At 41.8% G+C, this 17,622-nt stretch overlaps 1 protein-coding gene across 3 annotated transcripts in view; it reads right to left on the reverse strand.

Annotated features, from left to right (window-relative positions):
* PDE10A (phosphodiesterase 10A) overlaps nt 1-17,622 on the reverse strand; it is a 572,670-nt gene that overhangs the window by 80,071 nt on the left and 474,977 nt on the right. For all 3 annotated transcript variants that reach the window (XM_037895130.2, XM_043543191.1, XM_043543192.1), the window contains exons 4-5: nt 6,398-6,518; nt 4,107-4,156 (exon numbers count right to left, since the gene is read on the reverse strand). In XM_037895130.2, the coding sequence (XP_037751058.1) occupies nt 4,107-4,156; nt 6,398-6,518 (171 nt within the window). The remainder of the gene's footprint in view (nt 1-4,106; nt 4,157-6,397; nt 6,519-17,622) is intronic.

A 17,622-nucleotide genomic window follows, 5' to 3' on the forward strand; every position in this document is an offset into this window, starting at 1 on the left:
TGAATGCCTAGAAAGGAGTACTGCAGAAAGGGATCTGGGGGTCACAGTGGACCACAAGCTCAATATGATTCAACAGTGTAACGCCGTTGCAAAAAAAAGTGAACATCCTTCTGGGATGTGTTAGCAGGAGTGTTGTAAGCAAGACACGAGAAGTAATTCTTCTGCTCTACTCTGCTTTGATTAGGCCTCAACTGGAGTATTGTGTCCAGTTCTGGGTGCCACATTTCAGGATGGATGTGGACAAATTGGAGAGAATCCAGAGAAGAGCAACAAAAATGATTAAAGGTCTAGAAAACATGACCTATGTGGGAAGATTGAAAAAACTGGGTTTGCTTAATCTGGAAAAGAGAAGACAGAGGGGACATGATAAAAGTTTTCAAGTGTGTAAAAGGTTGTTACAAGGGGGAGAAAAAAAATTGTTTTTCTTAACCTCTGAGGCTAGGACAAGAAGCAATGGGTTTAAATTTCAGCAAGGGAGGTTTTGGTTGGACATTAGGAAAAACTTGCTAACTGACAGAGTGGTTAAACTCTGGAATAAATTGCCTAGGGAGGTTGTGGAATCTCCATCATTGGAGATTTTTAAGAGCAGGTTAGACAATCATCTGTCAGGAATGGTCTAGATAACATAGTCCTGCCTTGAGTGCAGGGGACTGGACTAGATGACCTCTTGAGGTCCCTTCCAGTTCTATGATTCTATGATTACACAACTAGTTGCGAGACAACAGTGGAACACTGGGCATCAAGATTCCTAGGTTCTTATAAAACATCATCCCTCCTTTCCCCATGTACATACATATATACAGGCCCACACACAATGATGTCAGTAGTCTCAGGCACCAAAACTTCTCAAATAGTCCTTCAAAAAGCATGATGTTATGAGGCTCAAACAAAGATTGGCTTAACACTGAAGTAGTCATCCTGACTGTTGAGATTACTTACTGGATGGAATCAAGAAGCTTTTCAAATATTTTCTAAAAAAGCCTAAGGCCAATATTTCAAAATTGTCCACTATTTTTGGTTGCCAAATTTGATACGGTATAGCTATCCATATCTCAAACTGGATACCCGAAACACTGAGCCACCAAAAATTAGAGGCCACTTCTGAAAATGTGGGTGTAAATATTTAACTGCTTCACTTATCTAAATTTAGGAACTTGTATCATTTTGCATTTATATATACTACACAGAACAGCAGAGCAAAACACGGGAAGTTTTATCTGTGCAACAGAAATAACTGTAACTAAACCACCAAGAGGGATACTTTCAAACACACAACTGGCAGTGAGAGATACCTACCTCGCACTACAAGTCAATGGTAGTTAGATACCTCACTGTCATTTGTGCCTTTGAAAATGTAACCTCCTTAAAACTATAAAACTTAGGGTACGACAAAAATGTTATAAGTCCAGTACACAGGAACAAGGATCCCCAAATTAACTGTTAGTTACAATTTTTTAAAAAAGAAGACTACTGCATTACTATTAAGTGACAGGAGTACAATATGGGCCTAACCTCAAGCCACTGAAGTGGCAATGGGCTTAAATTGGAGCAAGGGAGGTATAGGTTGGACATTAGGAAAACCTTGCTAACTGTCAGAGTGGTTAAGCTCTGGAATAAATTGCCTAGGGAGGTTGTGGAATCTCCATCATTGGAGATTTTTAAGAGCGGGTTAGACAAACACCTGTCAGGAACGGTCTAGATAATATAGTCCTGCCATGAGTGCAGGAGACTGGACTAGATGACCTATTGAGATCCCTTCCAATCCTATGATTCTATGGTAAGTGAACAGAAAATCTCACATAGGTTTTGATGGGCTTTGGATCAGGCCCTATATGACCAGATGAACACCATGCCATTGTGGGGCAACTGTAATCACATTTCAGTGACAAATATAATCAATGTGTATTTTTTATGCAGCTGGTATTTATTTTTTTCAGTGGTAGAGTTCATTATAATGGAGCACATTATCTTGCTTGTCTAAAAAGCTATAAAGACAGCAAACATACAGCCCCCATCTCAGGTGCTCAAGAGGTCATGAAGCTGTAAGGTACCCCTCCTCATCTTGTTCCCCCCATGCAGAAGGTGGGCATAATGTGAAATCTTGAGCTGCAAGGTTAATGCTACTAGTAGTTTCTGCAAAGAGGAAGTGGAGGAGGTAGGGCTGTTGTTCAGTTCTCTCAGAGTACAGCCACAAGCAGAGCTAGCCATCCATCCACATGCTACACCCTCATAAGTGAAGGCTAAACTTCCTGTGAGCTCAGTGGAGGTTTGCATCACCCCCAAAGTGGAACAATGATTAAATGCCAGAATTGGGCAGAAAAAACTGAAGATGGTATTGACAGTACGTGGGCAATGTGTGGAAAAGCATACGCCCACGGAAGAAAAGTGATGTCTTTTGCAAGAAATACCTATGTTACAAAACTCTCTCAGAACAGGACTGATTTCTGCATCATAAAATGGGTTATCTTTATTAGACCAAATATTTATTGAAGCAGTGAACTAGAACCCAAAAGTTAGATTCATTTCTTACTTTGAAAGAGCTATTGTATGACATTTAATTCATACCTTTGAATGGGACACTGTCGACTAGTCTGTTTTTAAAAAATGAGTTAAAAGTACTTTCAGGTAGTACTCTGGCCGCCTGTCAGTTAGTGCACCTTTACAATCATGCTTTCCTGCTGTTTTGTAAGTAGTTTTCTCTTCTCTTTTGCTGCATGAAAGAACCACACAAACAGCAGCAGGGAAAACTGAATAATGGACTATGCAGGAATAAACCATGAAAGCTGACTAAAGTGAAAGATTAAACTAGAACAATGGAGAAAAATGTTTTGCCTCTCTAAACAGTTGCATTTATAAGAGTCGGAGGTGTTTCTTGTACCAACAGTAGGCACACATTTTTCAGACAAAAATGTGATTTTTAACTCAATGGTGTCCCTTTAAAGTGTAACTACATTTTCCTGCCTGCAATTTTGTCAAGTAACTAAATCTTATATGAGGGCATCTGGATAAATTGCCAAGATAAACATTTTTGCTTAACTTAATGCATTCTAAAAAACACAGCAAAATAGTGATTATACAACTAACAACACTGGACTAAACTCATTCCTGTTATAATTGTTGTAGCCAACTAATTTATACCACATATTAATTTGGCTCACTCATTTTAAATGTATGTGATCTATTTCTTCATGTTAATCAATGCAGGAGTTTGAAATTTAGATCACTTCATTTTCAGGCTACAATTGACAACAAAGAAACTGATGAAGTTTAGAAACCAGAAACTTAACAGGATAAAAAGAATAAGTCACATTTAGAGGAAATCAAAGTTACATTTTCTCTCTTTAAAGAGAACATCTTTGGATAAATGCCAGGACTTGTGCTTGGCCATGTTGTGGGGAAAACTGTACAAGAAGGCAGTCTTGCAGCTTCATAACAACATAAGAATGGCAATACTGGGTCAGACCAACATCCACCTAGCCCGGTATCCTGTCTTACGACAGTGGCCAATGCCGGATGCTTCAGAGGGGAATGAACAGAACAGGGCAATTATTGAGTGACCCATCTCCTGTCGTCCACTCCCAGCTTCTGGCAGTCAGAGGTTTAGGGACAACAAGAGTATGGAGTGGCGTCCCTGACCATCTTGACTAATAGCCATTGATGGGCCTATCCTCCATCAACTTATCTAATTCTTTTTTTGGACCCAGTTACACTTTTGGACTTCACAACATCCCCAAGCATCGAGTTCTACACATTGACTGTGCATTGTGTGAAATGTACCGTCATTTGTTTGTTTTCAACCTGCTGCCTTTTATTAATGAAGTTGCTAGACTTTAGAGAAAGAATAGCATTATATCTGTAAAGCTAAAAAAATACTGATTAAAAAGCAAGGCCCTTGGAAGCTCAGTGCAAAAAATACCTTTGCTCATCACTAAATTCAGCAATATTGCATCCTCAGAAACAAAAATAATGTAAAATTAATATTCAGAACTTAACTAGCATTTCCTGCTAAATGGTGTACAAATAAGATTACAGTGTATTTGGGGAAGTGGAAAATGCACTTTTAGTTAACTGTACAGAAAAGCAGCATCTAAATCCAGAATACTTACATTATTGCATTCTCCCAGGAAATATAGTGCAAATCCATCAGCTTTTGTAGCTGCCAAAGCAATAATAAAAGAAGTAATTGTACTCAGAGGGAGAATCAAACTTTTGCATGTTCTCCAAGGTGAAACCATAGACTCATTCCACTTAGGACAATCACCTAAACTTCTGAACGTAAAACACCATTGATGTATCCCCTAAAACTGCACAGAAACCCTGCAAAGTTAGTGGCATATGATAATACTGTTTCCCCCCCAAATTTAATATATTTGAGACTTAATTGGAAGCTGCAACCTGATAAACTTACCTAGTCTTTACTTCATGTCTAGTGAATGTTACATTGCATGAATACATATTACAGCATAAGAATTAAGTAAAAATACACATCCACAATGTAATCATATAGAACATAGATAGCACATTTTCCATCAACAGAAGAAAAGTTGTTTTCCATGTACAGAGCATAAATATCTCTGTCCTTGCCTTAAGATACATAAGTATGGCAAAACAACAAATAAGCCTCAAATGCTGCCACTAAGTGTGTATGACAGGATTGTTTCTAGTTTCTATGACATGTGGAGGCCTATGTTTTCCATAGCTGTTCTGTATTAAATTCATTAAGACACTCCAGGGAGTAAATATCTGCTGGCAATTACTGCAAGACTCAGGTGGTGTTGTGAGGCATAAGGCCAAAGGCTAAGTGTTTAAACATGAAAAAGTGCAATAATCCCTTAGAAATAAACCATCAGAGGTATCTTATTGCTAAAACAAAAAAGAACTCTTGGAAACAGAAGAACACATCAAGCCTGTGCTTTTACACTCAGCATTACAAAATAGGCTTAACACTTTGGGCACAAATAGACCTCTCTGCCTGTCAGTAATGCTATCTCCTGTAAATGCACAGGTCTGACTGATTTCCTCATTTTTATGAACAAATAAAACACTCCAGGCAGTGCAGTTCAGGGAAATGATTATATTTTGAGGACGGTTAAAGTCAGTTGGCCTTCTACACTTGTTTGACAGAACCAAAACTCCACTGTCTGATTGCTTAATTATTGACATGGATATGAATCACATCATTGCCAGTCAGTGAGAAGCTCATTTGTATTTGAGTTCAAAAGTCATTTCTAGAGAAAATATTATATGTCTATTGGACATTACAGGAAAGAAGCGCATTGTAAGTTAAGGAAAGAAAACTTACTCTCTAGTCTACTAGGAGTATGGAAGGATGTGCTGCCTTTGTCTCTCCTCCAGCCTCTCATTTGCTCTCTAACATAAACCAGAACTGACCAGCTAGGATGAAGTTGAATCAGAACCCTCAGGGGTTCTCAAACTTCATTGCACCACGACCCCCTTCTGGCAACCAAAATTACTACATGACCCCTGGAGAGGGGGCCAAAGCCTAAGCCTGTCCATGCCCCTCTGCCAGGAAGTGGTGCTCAGGCTTAGGCTTTGGCTCCAGACCCCAGGAAGTCTAACGCCAGCCCTGGCAACCCCATTAAAATGGGGTCCCGACCCACTTTGGGGTCCCCACCCACAGTTTGAGAACCGCTGCATTAAAGTGACGGTAAACAAATACAGTCCATTTGAAATACAATACACATAAAACAGAAGAACCAGCTTCATGTTACAAAGTGTCAAGAGTGGTAGGGGTATGGGGGAAAGGTTGTAAAACAACTATTTGCACAGTATGTGAGGCAAACAAGCCTGAAGAGATGCTTTCAATGCAAATCTGTCTGTACTCATGTTGGTTAAAATTTGGGGAGAGGGGAGGTGATGGAAGCTTTACATTTTTACCGGAAACGTGTTTCACTTTTATTCTTGGACAATATTCTGTTTCACAAAGAGGCACCTGTATCACATCAAAAAGTGCTATAACTCTATAGAGTTTTAATTTATCTTCTAGGAAAACACACATCCAAATCACCTCACTTCTGTTAAAGGAGCAGTCAAGATTTGCAATAATATTGCTGATAGCTAATTCCACAACTTTCCAAAGCAATCTGTCAGGCAGCACCAAAACCAGAATAATCTACCAAGTGGTTTGCTTTGCAGCGGGCCCTGATCCTGCAACTGGACTCACAGCTGGGTGGACCCTTGCCCCAAGTTGTAGTTCCACTGACATCAGTGGGGCTCCATACCAATGCAAGGGCTACTTGGCGTGGATGCAGTTGCAGGATGGTGTACCAAGCACGTACAGTTATTCTGTAATAACTATATTTATTTAATAGCATAAGTAATGCACAGAGTACCAAGACAAGGCTTCAAATAAAGGGCATCAAATCCTTTTCCTTACCTATTTTAATGATGCTGCTCAGTTCATATAAGAGAAGTTGGTTGTCTCCGCCTGTATCCAACCGTTGTTCTATGTAGCTGTTCAGTTCGTATACCACTCCTTGCATATTTGTATCCTGGTACTATTGACCCAAAGAGGAAAAACCCAGTTTAGAATAAACATATTCTACAACTTGAAAAAAGCGTTCTCAACATACGTATAGAAAAATACACAGTGGATGTAATGTATCTAATCAATCCTCAATTATCCCCCTAACCCAATTGCCTGAATATTCACGCCATGACCATGTGATATGAATTAGCATTCCATGCTGTAGCCAGCTAGTCAATTGTTCAAAACTTAACTATCTTTAGTAATTTTGTATCATCTGGCTTCAGAGGAGTAGCCGTGTTAGTCTGGATCTGTAAAAGCGGCAAAGAGTCCTGTGGCACCTTATAGACTAACAGACGTATTGGAGCATGAGCTTTCGTGGGTGAATACATCTGACAAAGTGGGTATTCACCCACGAAAGCTCATGCTCCAATACGTCTGTTAGTCTACAAGGTGCCACAGGACTCTTTGCCGCTTGTATCATCTGCAAATTTTGCCACCTCACTGTTTACCCCTTTTTCCAGATCATTTATGAATAAGTTGAATAGGACTGGTCCCAGAATAGATCCCTGGGGGACACCACTATTTACCTCTCTCCATTCTGAAAACTCACCATTTATACCTACACTTTGTTTTCTATCTTTTACCCAGTTACCTATCCATGAGAGCACCTTCCCTCTTATCCCGTGGCAGCTTACTTTGCATAAGAGCCTTTGGTGAGGGACCTTGTCAAAGGCTTTCTGAAAATCTAAGTACACTATACCCACTGGATCCCCTTGGCGTACATGTTTGTTGACCCCCTCAGAGAATTCTAATAGATTGGTGACACATAATTTCCCTTTACTAAAACCATGTTGACTCTTCCTCAACAAATTATGTTCATTTTGGTTCTTTTGCGTGTGTAGGCACATTTGACCAACCACACTTATTGATGGATTCAACACACAGCTTACCCCAGGCATCCCAGAATATGGTGTGCTGTTGTTTCTGCTATTGCTTTCTTGCATAGATTTCTACTATTTGTACAATTCCCTCCACAATTTCTGCCACAAATACAGAACATATGACCCTGTACATCTGAGAGTCATTTGGTTTCCTCATTTCAAAACAAGTAAATGCTTGCTGAGTGAATAGCATTAATTCCCAACAGCCTTATTTAAACTAAACTTTTGTCATCAACGGAACTTAATACTGACCAAAAATGCTGATGGGAGAAGAACTCATTGTTTGACCCATAACCTCTTCTTAACTACCTTAATACTGTGTCCACCTATTGTTCCAATAGACATGTACAACTGCATAATACCTGGCAGCTCAGATATGCTCCTTGAGGTTAAGGTTGTTTTTAAATTATATAATTTTTTAAATTATTTTTATTACAAACATTCCTGAAACAATATTAGGTGACAGTGGATGTGTGTGTTTACATTTTGGAAGAGAGTGTGGTGCTTACCAAAAAGAACATCTACTAACATTTTTTAGAGGTGCACACAGTGCAAGTAAGGTGCTTGGCAAGCTTCGTCCACATACTGGACCTGGTTCTCCACTGCCTTGCCCCTTGCGTAGTCATTTACACCTTTGCAAGGGAGTACAATCAGAACGGTAGTATTCTACATATAACTTAGCACTCACTTTGCACAGGCACAAGTAACTACACAAAGAGCAAGGCAATGAAGAATGAGGTCTGGTGTTGCCAGCATACTTGAGCCCAGATCTGCAAACTCATGTTGCCACAGTCTGGGTTTCTCTAAAACCAGGACTGTAAATCGTGAAAAACTGCATATTGGATTTGTTATGTAGAAAAATGTCCTCAAAGGAGTTGGGGGTGACCAAATTCATTTTCACCTGTGACCTACAGTAATCAGGATTTGAAGCTAAATCTTCAAAGGTTAAGGCTTATATTTTAACCCGCTCCATCATCTACATCAATCTATCAGCATAACATCATAACCCTTTACTCAACTTTCACATAACTCAGAACTATGTATACATTGTAATTATGCAATTATGTGAATAAACGATGTCACCTTTGTAACGTGTTAGCAAACATTTAATAAATCTAAGGAGACTGAAGTTCCTGCACACATTTGTGCAACTGTGAAAATGCTAGTTGCATAACAAGAGTATTAATTTGTAACATGGCAGATTTCCATCCTGAGATTATCTGGATTTGACAACGGGCAAGATGAGCAGAATTTGTTTAGAATCATAATCAAGTCATTTTATAAGAGGTTGATGAGGTCTAAGACAAGTGGAAAATAAAAAGCTAAATCAATCACTATGACTTTGGACCTGTACTGGTTTCATTTTATAACACAGACTAGCACATATTTTGTACAGGTTTGGCAAAATAAAATCTAAACTGATCCCAGCTGATGAAAGGAATTCCTCAAACAATTCAACCTTCAGCAGGAAAAAAAAGGCATGCAAACATGGTTATTTGCCAGCACATAAACTATGAAAATATTTAAACTGTAACAGGAGTCCTGAAGTTTAAAAATTACCAACAATACTCAAATCTAACTAACCCCTTCCTCTGCCTACTCAACACTTTGTGTATCAAACTGATGACCCTACCAATATTTTGGGGTTTTTAATTGGGAAATCTAAATTTCAATGTCACTAAACTAAGACAGCATTAATCTATTTTAATTAACTCTATCAGTGCCAGTGATAAAACTGCATCCTACTGACATGTTAATTGTACTAATCACCTAAATCATAGTACCATAAAATGGGATAATAATTTAAACGACAAATCACTTTGTAAACACCCATGATTAAAGAACTTTTTGCAGAGCTTTTTCAGAAATACTTCTAGCACCTGTTTATCTTTAGAACATACGAGTAACGCGTAACAGCTGACAAGAAATCAACAATGAAAAATTGGAAGAATACTGCTAGATTTTCTAACTAAACAAAAGGACGCACACTTTTTTTAGAAAGCTGCACAAAAATTACAATGATCGCTTAGTCCATGCAGAGATATTGTGACTTCAGAAAGAGTCAGATGGATGTGAGTCATTCAATATGAAGAATTAAGTAATCAAAAAGTAAAGTGTATGTAACACTAAATGAAACATGAATAAGTATGAAGAACTAAAGTGACAGATTAATCTGCATGCCTTGCTGCTTATAAGGTAACTGTGCCAGGAACATTATTCCCCTTGCTAGTTGGGGGAAGGGGGGGAATTCAACAAAAAAACGACTGATATAATCTGCTGTAACAGAAAGGCTATGATAATAGGAATCAATGTCAGTAAATACAAAGTTATAAATCAGTAGCAGACATGTACCTATCTTAGTGTTTTCTATAGTTTCTTACAGTGTTTGCAGAGTTCCTGTGGTAAAATAGTTAACAACAAAATTGATACTATAGTAATTATTATTATTATTTTCTCCCCCCAAATCAGTGATTCCCAGCCTGTGAGGTACAGCCCTGTCCTTTTATGTGATCTCAGTTATTCAGCAGAATTCACTTTGCAGTGCATGAAATTACCTACAGGATTTTAAAAACTAGGACTGTAGCTTCCCTTTGATGTGCGAGAAGGGAGTGCTAGACACATTTTGGGACTATAGAAGGACTGGAACTCAGAAACCTCTCTGGATGAGGTGAAGAGAGGTGAGGAAGCCACAAAACATGATGGAGGAAGGGGAGGAAGTAAGAAATATCACAAGCTTTAAAACAACATTGCTTGAGACATTTAAGAAATGAACTGGCCAGAGCACTAGAAAATATTTATGATGGATTTGGAGCTACTCTGTAATAACCTTAGCGTGACCAGACCGCAAGTATGAAAATCGGGAAGGAGTGGAGGATAATCGGCATGTATATAAGACACAGCCCCGAATAATAGGACTCTCCCTATAAGAGTGGGACATCGGGTCATTCTAAATAATGTATGAATATCATATATTCTAACCATTTGACTGTTGTAAGGGGGGAGGCTGTTTACTGTATGAATACAAAGGGTTAATTCAGGTAGGGGCCAGCTGCAAATATGCAGAATAAAGGACGACAGATTCAAATAGCAACCCATTTACTCACATTCAGGGAGAATTTGACCTATTCACTTTAATGTCCTATATCCAACCCGCTATGGAGATCAAGGGACCAGTTTGTCATGGGGTGATTTCAGTTTGTAGACATAAGAGAACCAAAAAGCCTGGGAGTCTAAGACAAAGGGCTCCTGGGGGGATAAAAGTGCCATTCTTGAGGGAGCGGGGAGTGGGTGTTGGGAGTTGCTGATGAGAAGCAGGTTCTCATTGGGTACGTCTACACTGGAAAACAAACAAACCTGCAGCACCATGCCCCACAGCCCGGGACTACAGACTCAGGCTTGTACTACACCACTAAAAATAGTGGTTTAGTTGTTCCCACCGGGCTGGAGCTTCGGTTCTGAGACACGACCCCCATCATCAGGTTTCAGAGCTGGAGCAGGAACCTCCACATTACTGTTTTTAGCAGTGTAGCATGAGATGGTCTATGGACCCAGGCTCTCTGGCTCACTGCTGTGGGTTTTTTGCTTGGTACTATTTTTTTTTTTTACAGTATAAACTGTGACGGGGCAAGGCCAGATGGCTATAGAAAAGTACTGGGAGATAGATATATTCGCTCCAGGCTAAACAAATCCCTGGTACCAGGATAAGTGAAATGGCAGCTGCTCCTGGTCAATTAAGACACCTGGGGCCAATTAAGAACTTTCCAGAAGGCAGGGAGAATGCTAGGTTGATTGGGACACCTCAAGCCAATCAGGGGCTGGCTGAAACTAGTTAAAAGCCTCCCAGTCAGTCAGGTGGGTGTGCATGTCAGGAGCTGTGGGAGGAAGTTGTGCTGTTGGAGAGGCTGAGCAGTACGCACCATATCAGGCACAAGGAAGGAGGCCCTGAGGTAAGGGTGAACTGGAGCTTGAGGAAGTGAGGGCTGCTGTGTGGGAAGTAGCCCAGGGAATTGTACATGTCATGTTTCTAAAAGGTCAGCTACCATAGCTGATACTATTAGGGTCCCTGGGCTGGAGCCCGGAATAGAGGGTGGACCCAGCTCCCCCCCCCTTCCCCTTTGCCCCCTGATTAATCACTGAGACTGGGAGACAACAGAGACTGTGCAAGGAAGGATAACTTCTCCTCACCTCTCTTGCTAGCTTGTGATGAAAATGGCTCAGTAGACTGTGACCCTTGTCTCTAGAGAAACAAGGGTTACGTGGAGGGACACAGTGAGCCTCTGAGGCTAGCAAAATCCGCCAAGAAACGCGGGGCCCAGGGAGGCAAGGACAGAGCTTTGTCACAAGACATAGACCTCAAAGATCAGGGACTTGCTGAGGGTCTCTGCCAAGGGATGGTAAACCTCTAGGTAAAACAGACATGTGTATAACCCTTTTATTCTTTAAAAATATTTTATTTTCTTTTATGTTATGTGTTGTTCCTACTGTGGTAAATAAATAGTACTTTGGAGAAGGCTCACTGGTCATCTATATTAACCACCTTTCACAGCTCCCAAAGGGAAGACTTGGAGCTGGTAAACCCAGTCTGGCCTGTAGGCTGGCCAGATGTCCCAATTTTATATGGACAGTCCCGATATTTGGGGCTTTTTCTTATATAGGCACCGATAACTCCCCACCTCCTGTCCTGATTTTTCACATTTGCCATCTGGTCACCCTACTGGCTTGTTGAATAATCACAGTTGGTACAAAGGATGCTGTAGGCTGGGGCTCGATCTAAGAGGGGAGAATCATGGGATTCTACCCCAGAAAAGGAAAGTGCACGAGACCAGACATCTGAAGGGGTGCACTGAGAGAGACTAGCGAGGGGTCAAAAGTGCAGTTAGCCCTATAGCTATGATAATATTCTCTAGAGAAAATCCTGCACTGGCCCTGGGATTAATTATCCACTCCTGCTAGATGAAGTGCACATTCTGCTAGAGTGTTGGTAATACGACAGTGTGTCTTGCCTATAACAATGTATCTTGCCCTGCCATCACGACAAATACTTTTATGAAACATATACAGGAGAGAATCTTTCAATACTGCTGGGTCTCTGACAAGAAATCTGATATTCTAGACATTTGGTCAATCCCCCTAAAAGTCCAGCATCCTTAGAATGAGCACCAAAGAGTTAGTCATCTCTCACTTTATGGCCCCAATACCTGGTCCTGCTCCCCAAGTTTCATATCTTTTTCTTTACAACTGGCAATTAACTTTCTTTTCCAGGAAGAACTGAATATATGCCTCATCTAGTTTAGCAATGGTTAAGCAGTTAATGTCAGGAGAGCCACTGTCCTGCAGAGATCTCTCTCAGCATATTCAAACATGAGATTTCTGAAATGGTTGGCAGAAACCTACTGACAGAATTCACTGACTCGTCATTTTGGGCTGCAGCTCAGCAGTGTCAGAGACAGAGAGAGAGACTGTGGGCGGGGGGGAAGAGGGCTCCCCTCAAACAAGCACAGTAGAACCTCAGAGTTATGAACTGACCAGTCAACCACACACCAGATTTAGAACCAGAAGTATGCAATCAGGCAGCAGCAGCAGACACACACATGCACACAAAAGCAAATGCAGTGCTGTACTGTGTTAAATGTAAACTACTAAAAAAATAAAGGGAAAGCAGCATCCGTCTTCTGCATAATAAAGTTTCAAAGTCAATGTATTAAATCAATGTTCCATTGTAAACTTTTAAAAGAACCATAACATTTTGTTCAGAGTTACGAACATTTCAGAGTTATAAACAACCTCCATTCCCGAGGTGTTCATAACTCAGAGTTTCTACTGTAACCTACCCAGGCCACTCATTCTTTGTTCTTGTGTCCAAGAGCTTTGGAATGTGAATGGACTGGAGGGTCAAATCTTCATCATAGTGAAAAGAATGAAGAATTTAGAGTGAAACCTCAAACCTCTAGCTCCAATTTCCACCAGTTTGTGAGGGTCAAAATCAATAAAGTCTGAAGAAGCCTGATCTCATTTCAGAAGGAGCCTGTTTTGTGGGCCAGATAGTTTCGGCAGTTTAAACTCAGTGAAAAGATGAGTGCCCACAGAAGTACCATGTAAGAAAAGTTTCTCAAGGAGAGAAAATTAGGGAGTCCATGGTGATATGGTGACCCCTAACTCAATAGGTCAGGCAGTCTCGTACTGTAGTCATGCATTCAAAGCCACTGCAGTGCCTGGACAACTTATCTCTGAGTAATTTCATCCGGAAACATAAATTCAAAAATTCTCTCTATGCAGACAATTCTCAGCTCTACCTCTCTAGAGCTGTCTCCTTCCGTCCAAATTAAAATCTCAGCCTGTCTCTCTGACATCCAGGGCTGGCCTTACCATGAGGCAAACTGAGGCAGCCACCTCACGTGCCAGACTGTGGGCAGAGGGGCGCCACTAGGACCCAGAGTGTAGAAAACTGTGTCTGCTGCTGGTGCATATGTATTCTCTCTGCTCTAGTTGCACAGAGATGGTGGAGTGCTGTGTGGAAGATGGAGGGCACAAGAGACATAACAGGCAGGCAGGAGAAAAGGTGAGAAGGAATAACAGAAAGCAGCAGGAGCTGCAGGGAGAGAGAGGAGGAGGAGCCTCTTATGTACCTCTCTACCACCCCCAGGAGCCTGGACTGATTAACACTAGCTTCTCAGGAAGCTTCCTGTTTCCTGCTGCTTCCCTGAACCCACTTGAGGAGAACAGGCAGTCACCTGAAGTAGTAGGAGCCAGTTAGGTCCTTAAGACGCTGATATCTTCCCTCACTCAGGCCCTGCTACCAGCCTGCTTATTTGTCCCCTTCAACTGAGTGTAGAGAGCCACTATAGCTGGCACAGAACAGCAGTCATAAGTGAAAGAAGAAAATGCCCCTCTGGGGCAGCATTCCGAAAAAGAAAGCAAGCAAAGGAAGCTTTTCTATCTAAGCAGGAAGGAGCTCTCCTGACATACACAGACAAATGTTCACGGTGAGCCTTCCGGTCCGAGTCGGGATGTGAGTGGTGAGGAGATGCCTGATCTTCCAGTTAGTCAGAGTGCAGGTGACCTGGCAGCTACTGCAGCATCCATATCTCCATCTCAAATGGATGTAACCGTGCACATTCCTGAAGAAAAGTGTAGATCAGAGAAGAGTGTGGTGGAGGCGCAAGAAACAGATGATGCTGAGTTTAGTTCCTTAAGTCTAGATAATCCAGGACTGTGGACCCACTTGAGCAGTAGCCTGAAGGACGTCCTTGTACTGCATGGGCCACAGCAAGTGAAAAACTTCATGTTCCCCAAAGACAATGAAAATAGAAGTTTCCATCCAACACATTACTGGCATGAAATCCCCAATGCTGCATACTGTTTTTGTTGCAAACTCTTCCAGTCTAATGTTCCAGCCACATTGGGTTCTACAGGAACAAAGGCCTGAAAAAATCTGGCTAGAAATCGGGCATGCAAATCACCAGAGAGCATTCCTTCGGTGGAAAGAGCTTGAGATGAGACTAAGGTTAAAGGCCACCAGAGATGATCAGCATCAAGAGAAGAGTGCATCAGAGTCTCTTTACTGGCAAAATGTTCTGAGAAGGCTCATTGCCATTGTGAGAATGCTTGCTACCCAAAACCTAGCACTGCGTGGCACTTGAGATCAGCTGTATGTGCCAAACAATGGAAACTTCCTTAAAATTGTGGAGCTGATGGCTAAATTTGATGCTGTACTCCAGGAGCATAGAAGAAGAGTCACCACCCAAGAAATGTACATACACCACTATCTTGGAAAAAACAATTCAAAATGAGATCATACAGTTACTGGCAACAAAAGTCAAACAGAAGATTGTGGCAGATCTGAAGTCAGCAAGATATTACTCTGTTATTGAGGACTGCACACCTGACATCAGCCATACGGAACAAATGACTTTAATGGTGCATTTCGTAATAACAATAGAACCTAGTGAAAATGTCAGAGAGCATTTTCTAGAATTTATGGACACTGATGATACTACAGGAGCTGGTATGATAAATGTGCTTCTTAAAAAGCTGGAAGATTCGGAAATTGCGATAGCTGACATGAGAGGTCAGGGCTACGATAATGGTGCCAACATGAGAGGAAAGAACAGAGGAGTGCAGACACGGATCCAAGAGTTAAACCCTCGAGCTTTTTTTGTCCCATGCAGTTCTCATTCATTGAACTTGGTGGTCATTGATGCATCAGCTTCTAGTGAGGCTGCTGAATTTTTTAATGAAATTCAAAGCATCTATGTATTTTTCTCTGCGTCAACTCATCGATGGCAAATTTTGAAGCACCATCTGGGAACATCCTCTCTGACACTGAAACCACTGAGTGCCACATGATGGGAAAATCGAGTGGAGGAGATAAAGCCTATCAAACACCAAATTGGGAGGATAGAGGATGCCATAGTTGCCATTATGGAGGATAATGCTATGATAGGAACCGTTCGTGGGAGAACAGTGGCAGAGGGAAACGGAATCACCGGAAACACACATAATTTCAAATTTCTGTGTGGCTTAGTGTTGTGGCACGACATACTGTTTGAAATAAATGTTGTATGCAAGAGACTCCAAGGTGTTGACCTTGATATATCTGGAGCAATGGAACAACTGGACAAAGGAAAGTCATACCTACAGTCTTACCGGTCAGATGAGGGATTTCAAAATGTTCTAAAGCGTGCACAGACGTTGGCAGAGGAACTTCACACTGAAGCTATTTTCCCACCCATTCAAGAATACAAGAGTCACCGAAGAAGAACACATTTTGATTACGAGGCACGGGATAATCCCATAAGAGACACCAAACAACAATTCAAAGTTGAATTCTTTAACCAGGTGCTAGATTGTGCAATACAGTCAGTTGAAGAATGTTTCATGCAGCTCAAGGAACACAGCAGTATATTTGCGATGTTGTAGGATATTCCAAAACTCCTCACTATACCTGAAGAAGACCTACACCAGCAATGCAGGCACTAGAGACAGCGTTGACACATGATGACATGCGCGATATTGATGCGAGTGATTTAGGTGATGAACTGAAAGCCCTTTCAAGATACATTTCAGCAGGATCAACTCCAAAGGTTGTTCTGGAATATATGTGCACAAATAAGATGACCAACCTCTTTCCAAATGCTTTTGTTGCTTTGTGCATACTTCTAACACTTCCTGTAACAGTTGCCAGTGGAGAATGCAGCTTCTCCAAGCTGAAGTTAATAAAAACACATCTACGCTCCTCAATGACACAGAAGAGGCTGATCGGCCTTGCAAACACCTCAATAGAGCATGAGCTGGCCCACACCGTGGACCTTCAGGAAGCAGTTCAAACCTTTGCAACCAAGAAGGCATGGAAAGCACCACTTTGATTATTCAAACAGTTAAAAATGCCAGTGTTTACTATGCAGACAACAAAAGTTACATTTGCTGTTCAGGTGTTTGAAAGTTAAGTGTTACTTAATTTTTGAACAAGGCATTTTAAGTTGTTAGTTCTCCTTTATTGCGGTAGGTAGCAGAGCAGTACCATGAGAGGAGTAGAACAGGAAAAAGGCAGAATTGAGACCTTTCAAAGTTTTGGCCCAAGCGAGGGGGCATGGAGACGTCATTTGAGTTCCATGCCTCGGGTGCAAAATGTTGTGGGCTGGCCCTGCTGACATCTCTTTGTGGATGTTTGCCAGTCAGCTCAAATGCAACATGTCTAAAAACAGAGCTCTTAATCTCCATGCCTAAGCCCTCCCTCCTATCTCCTTTCTCAATCATGGTGGACAATACCACCATTCTATCTGCCACTCAGGCCCATTGCCTGGGTGTCATCTTGGACTTGGATTTCCCTCCAGGTAAGTGGTTCCCAAACTGGGGTTCACAACGTTACAGGGGGTTCGCCAGAAAAATTTCACTAATGGTGGCCAGAGGACCCCGGGCATTGGAGGCAGCAGGTGGGACACGGCTGCAGGGCAGACAGCCTGAGCCAGAGGGAGAGCGGGGCAGGGCAGTTGGGGCTGGCAGCCCGAGCCATGCCCCTGTCAGCGGGGGAGCCGGCACCCCAAACCCCAGAACTCCTCACGGGGCTGGCACCCCGAGCCCCAGGGAGAGCAGGGCCGGGCAGTTTGGGCTGGCAGCCCAAGCCCTGCCCCCGTCAGCGGGGGAGCCGCCCACCCGAACCCCAGGGCTCCATGTGGGCTGGCAGCCCTAGCC

Source organism: Chelonia mydas, chromosome 3, assembly GCF_015237465.2.
Source record: "Chelonia mydas isolate rCheMyd1 chromosome 3, rCheMyd1.pri.v2, whole genome shotgun sequence".
Taxonomy (NCBI): Eukaryota; Metazoa; Chordata; order Testudines; family Cheloniidae; genus Chelonia; species Chelonia mydas.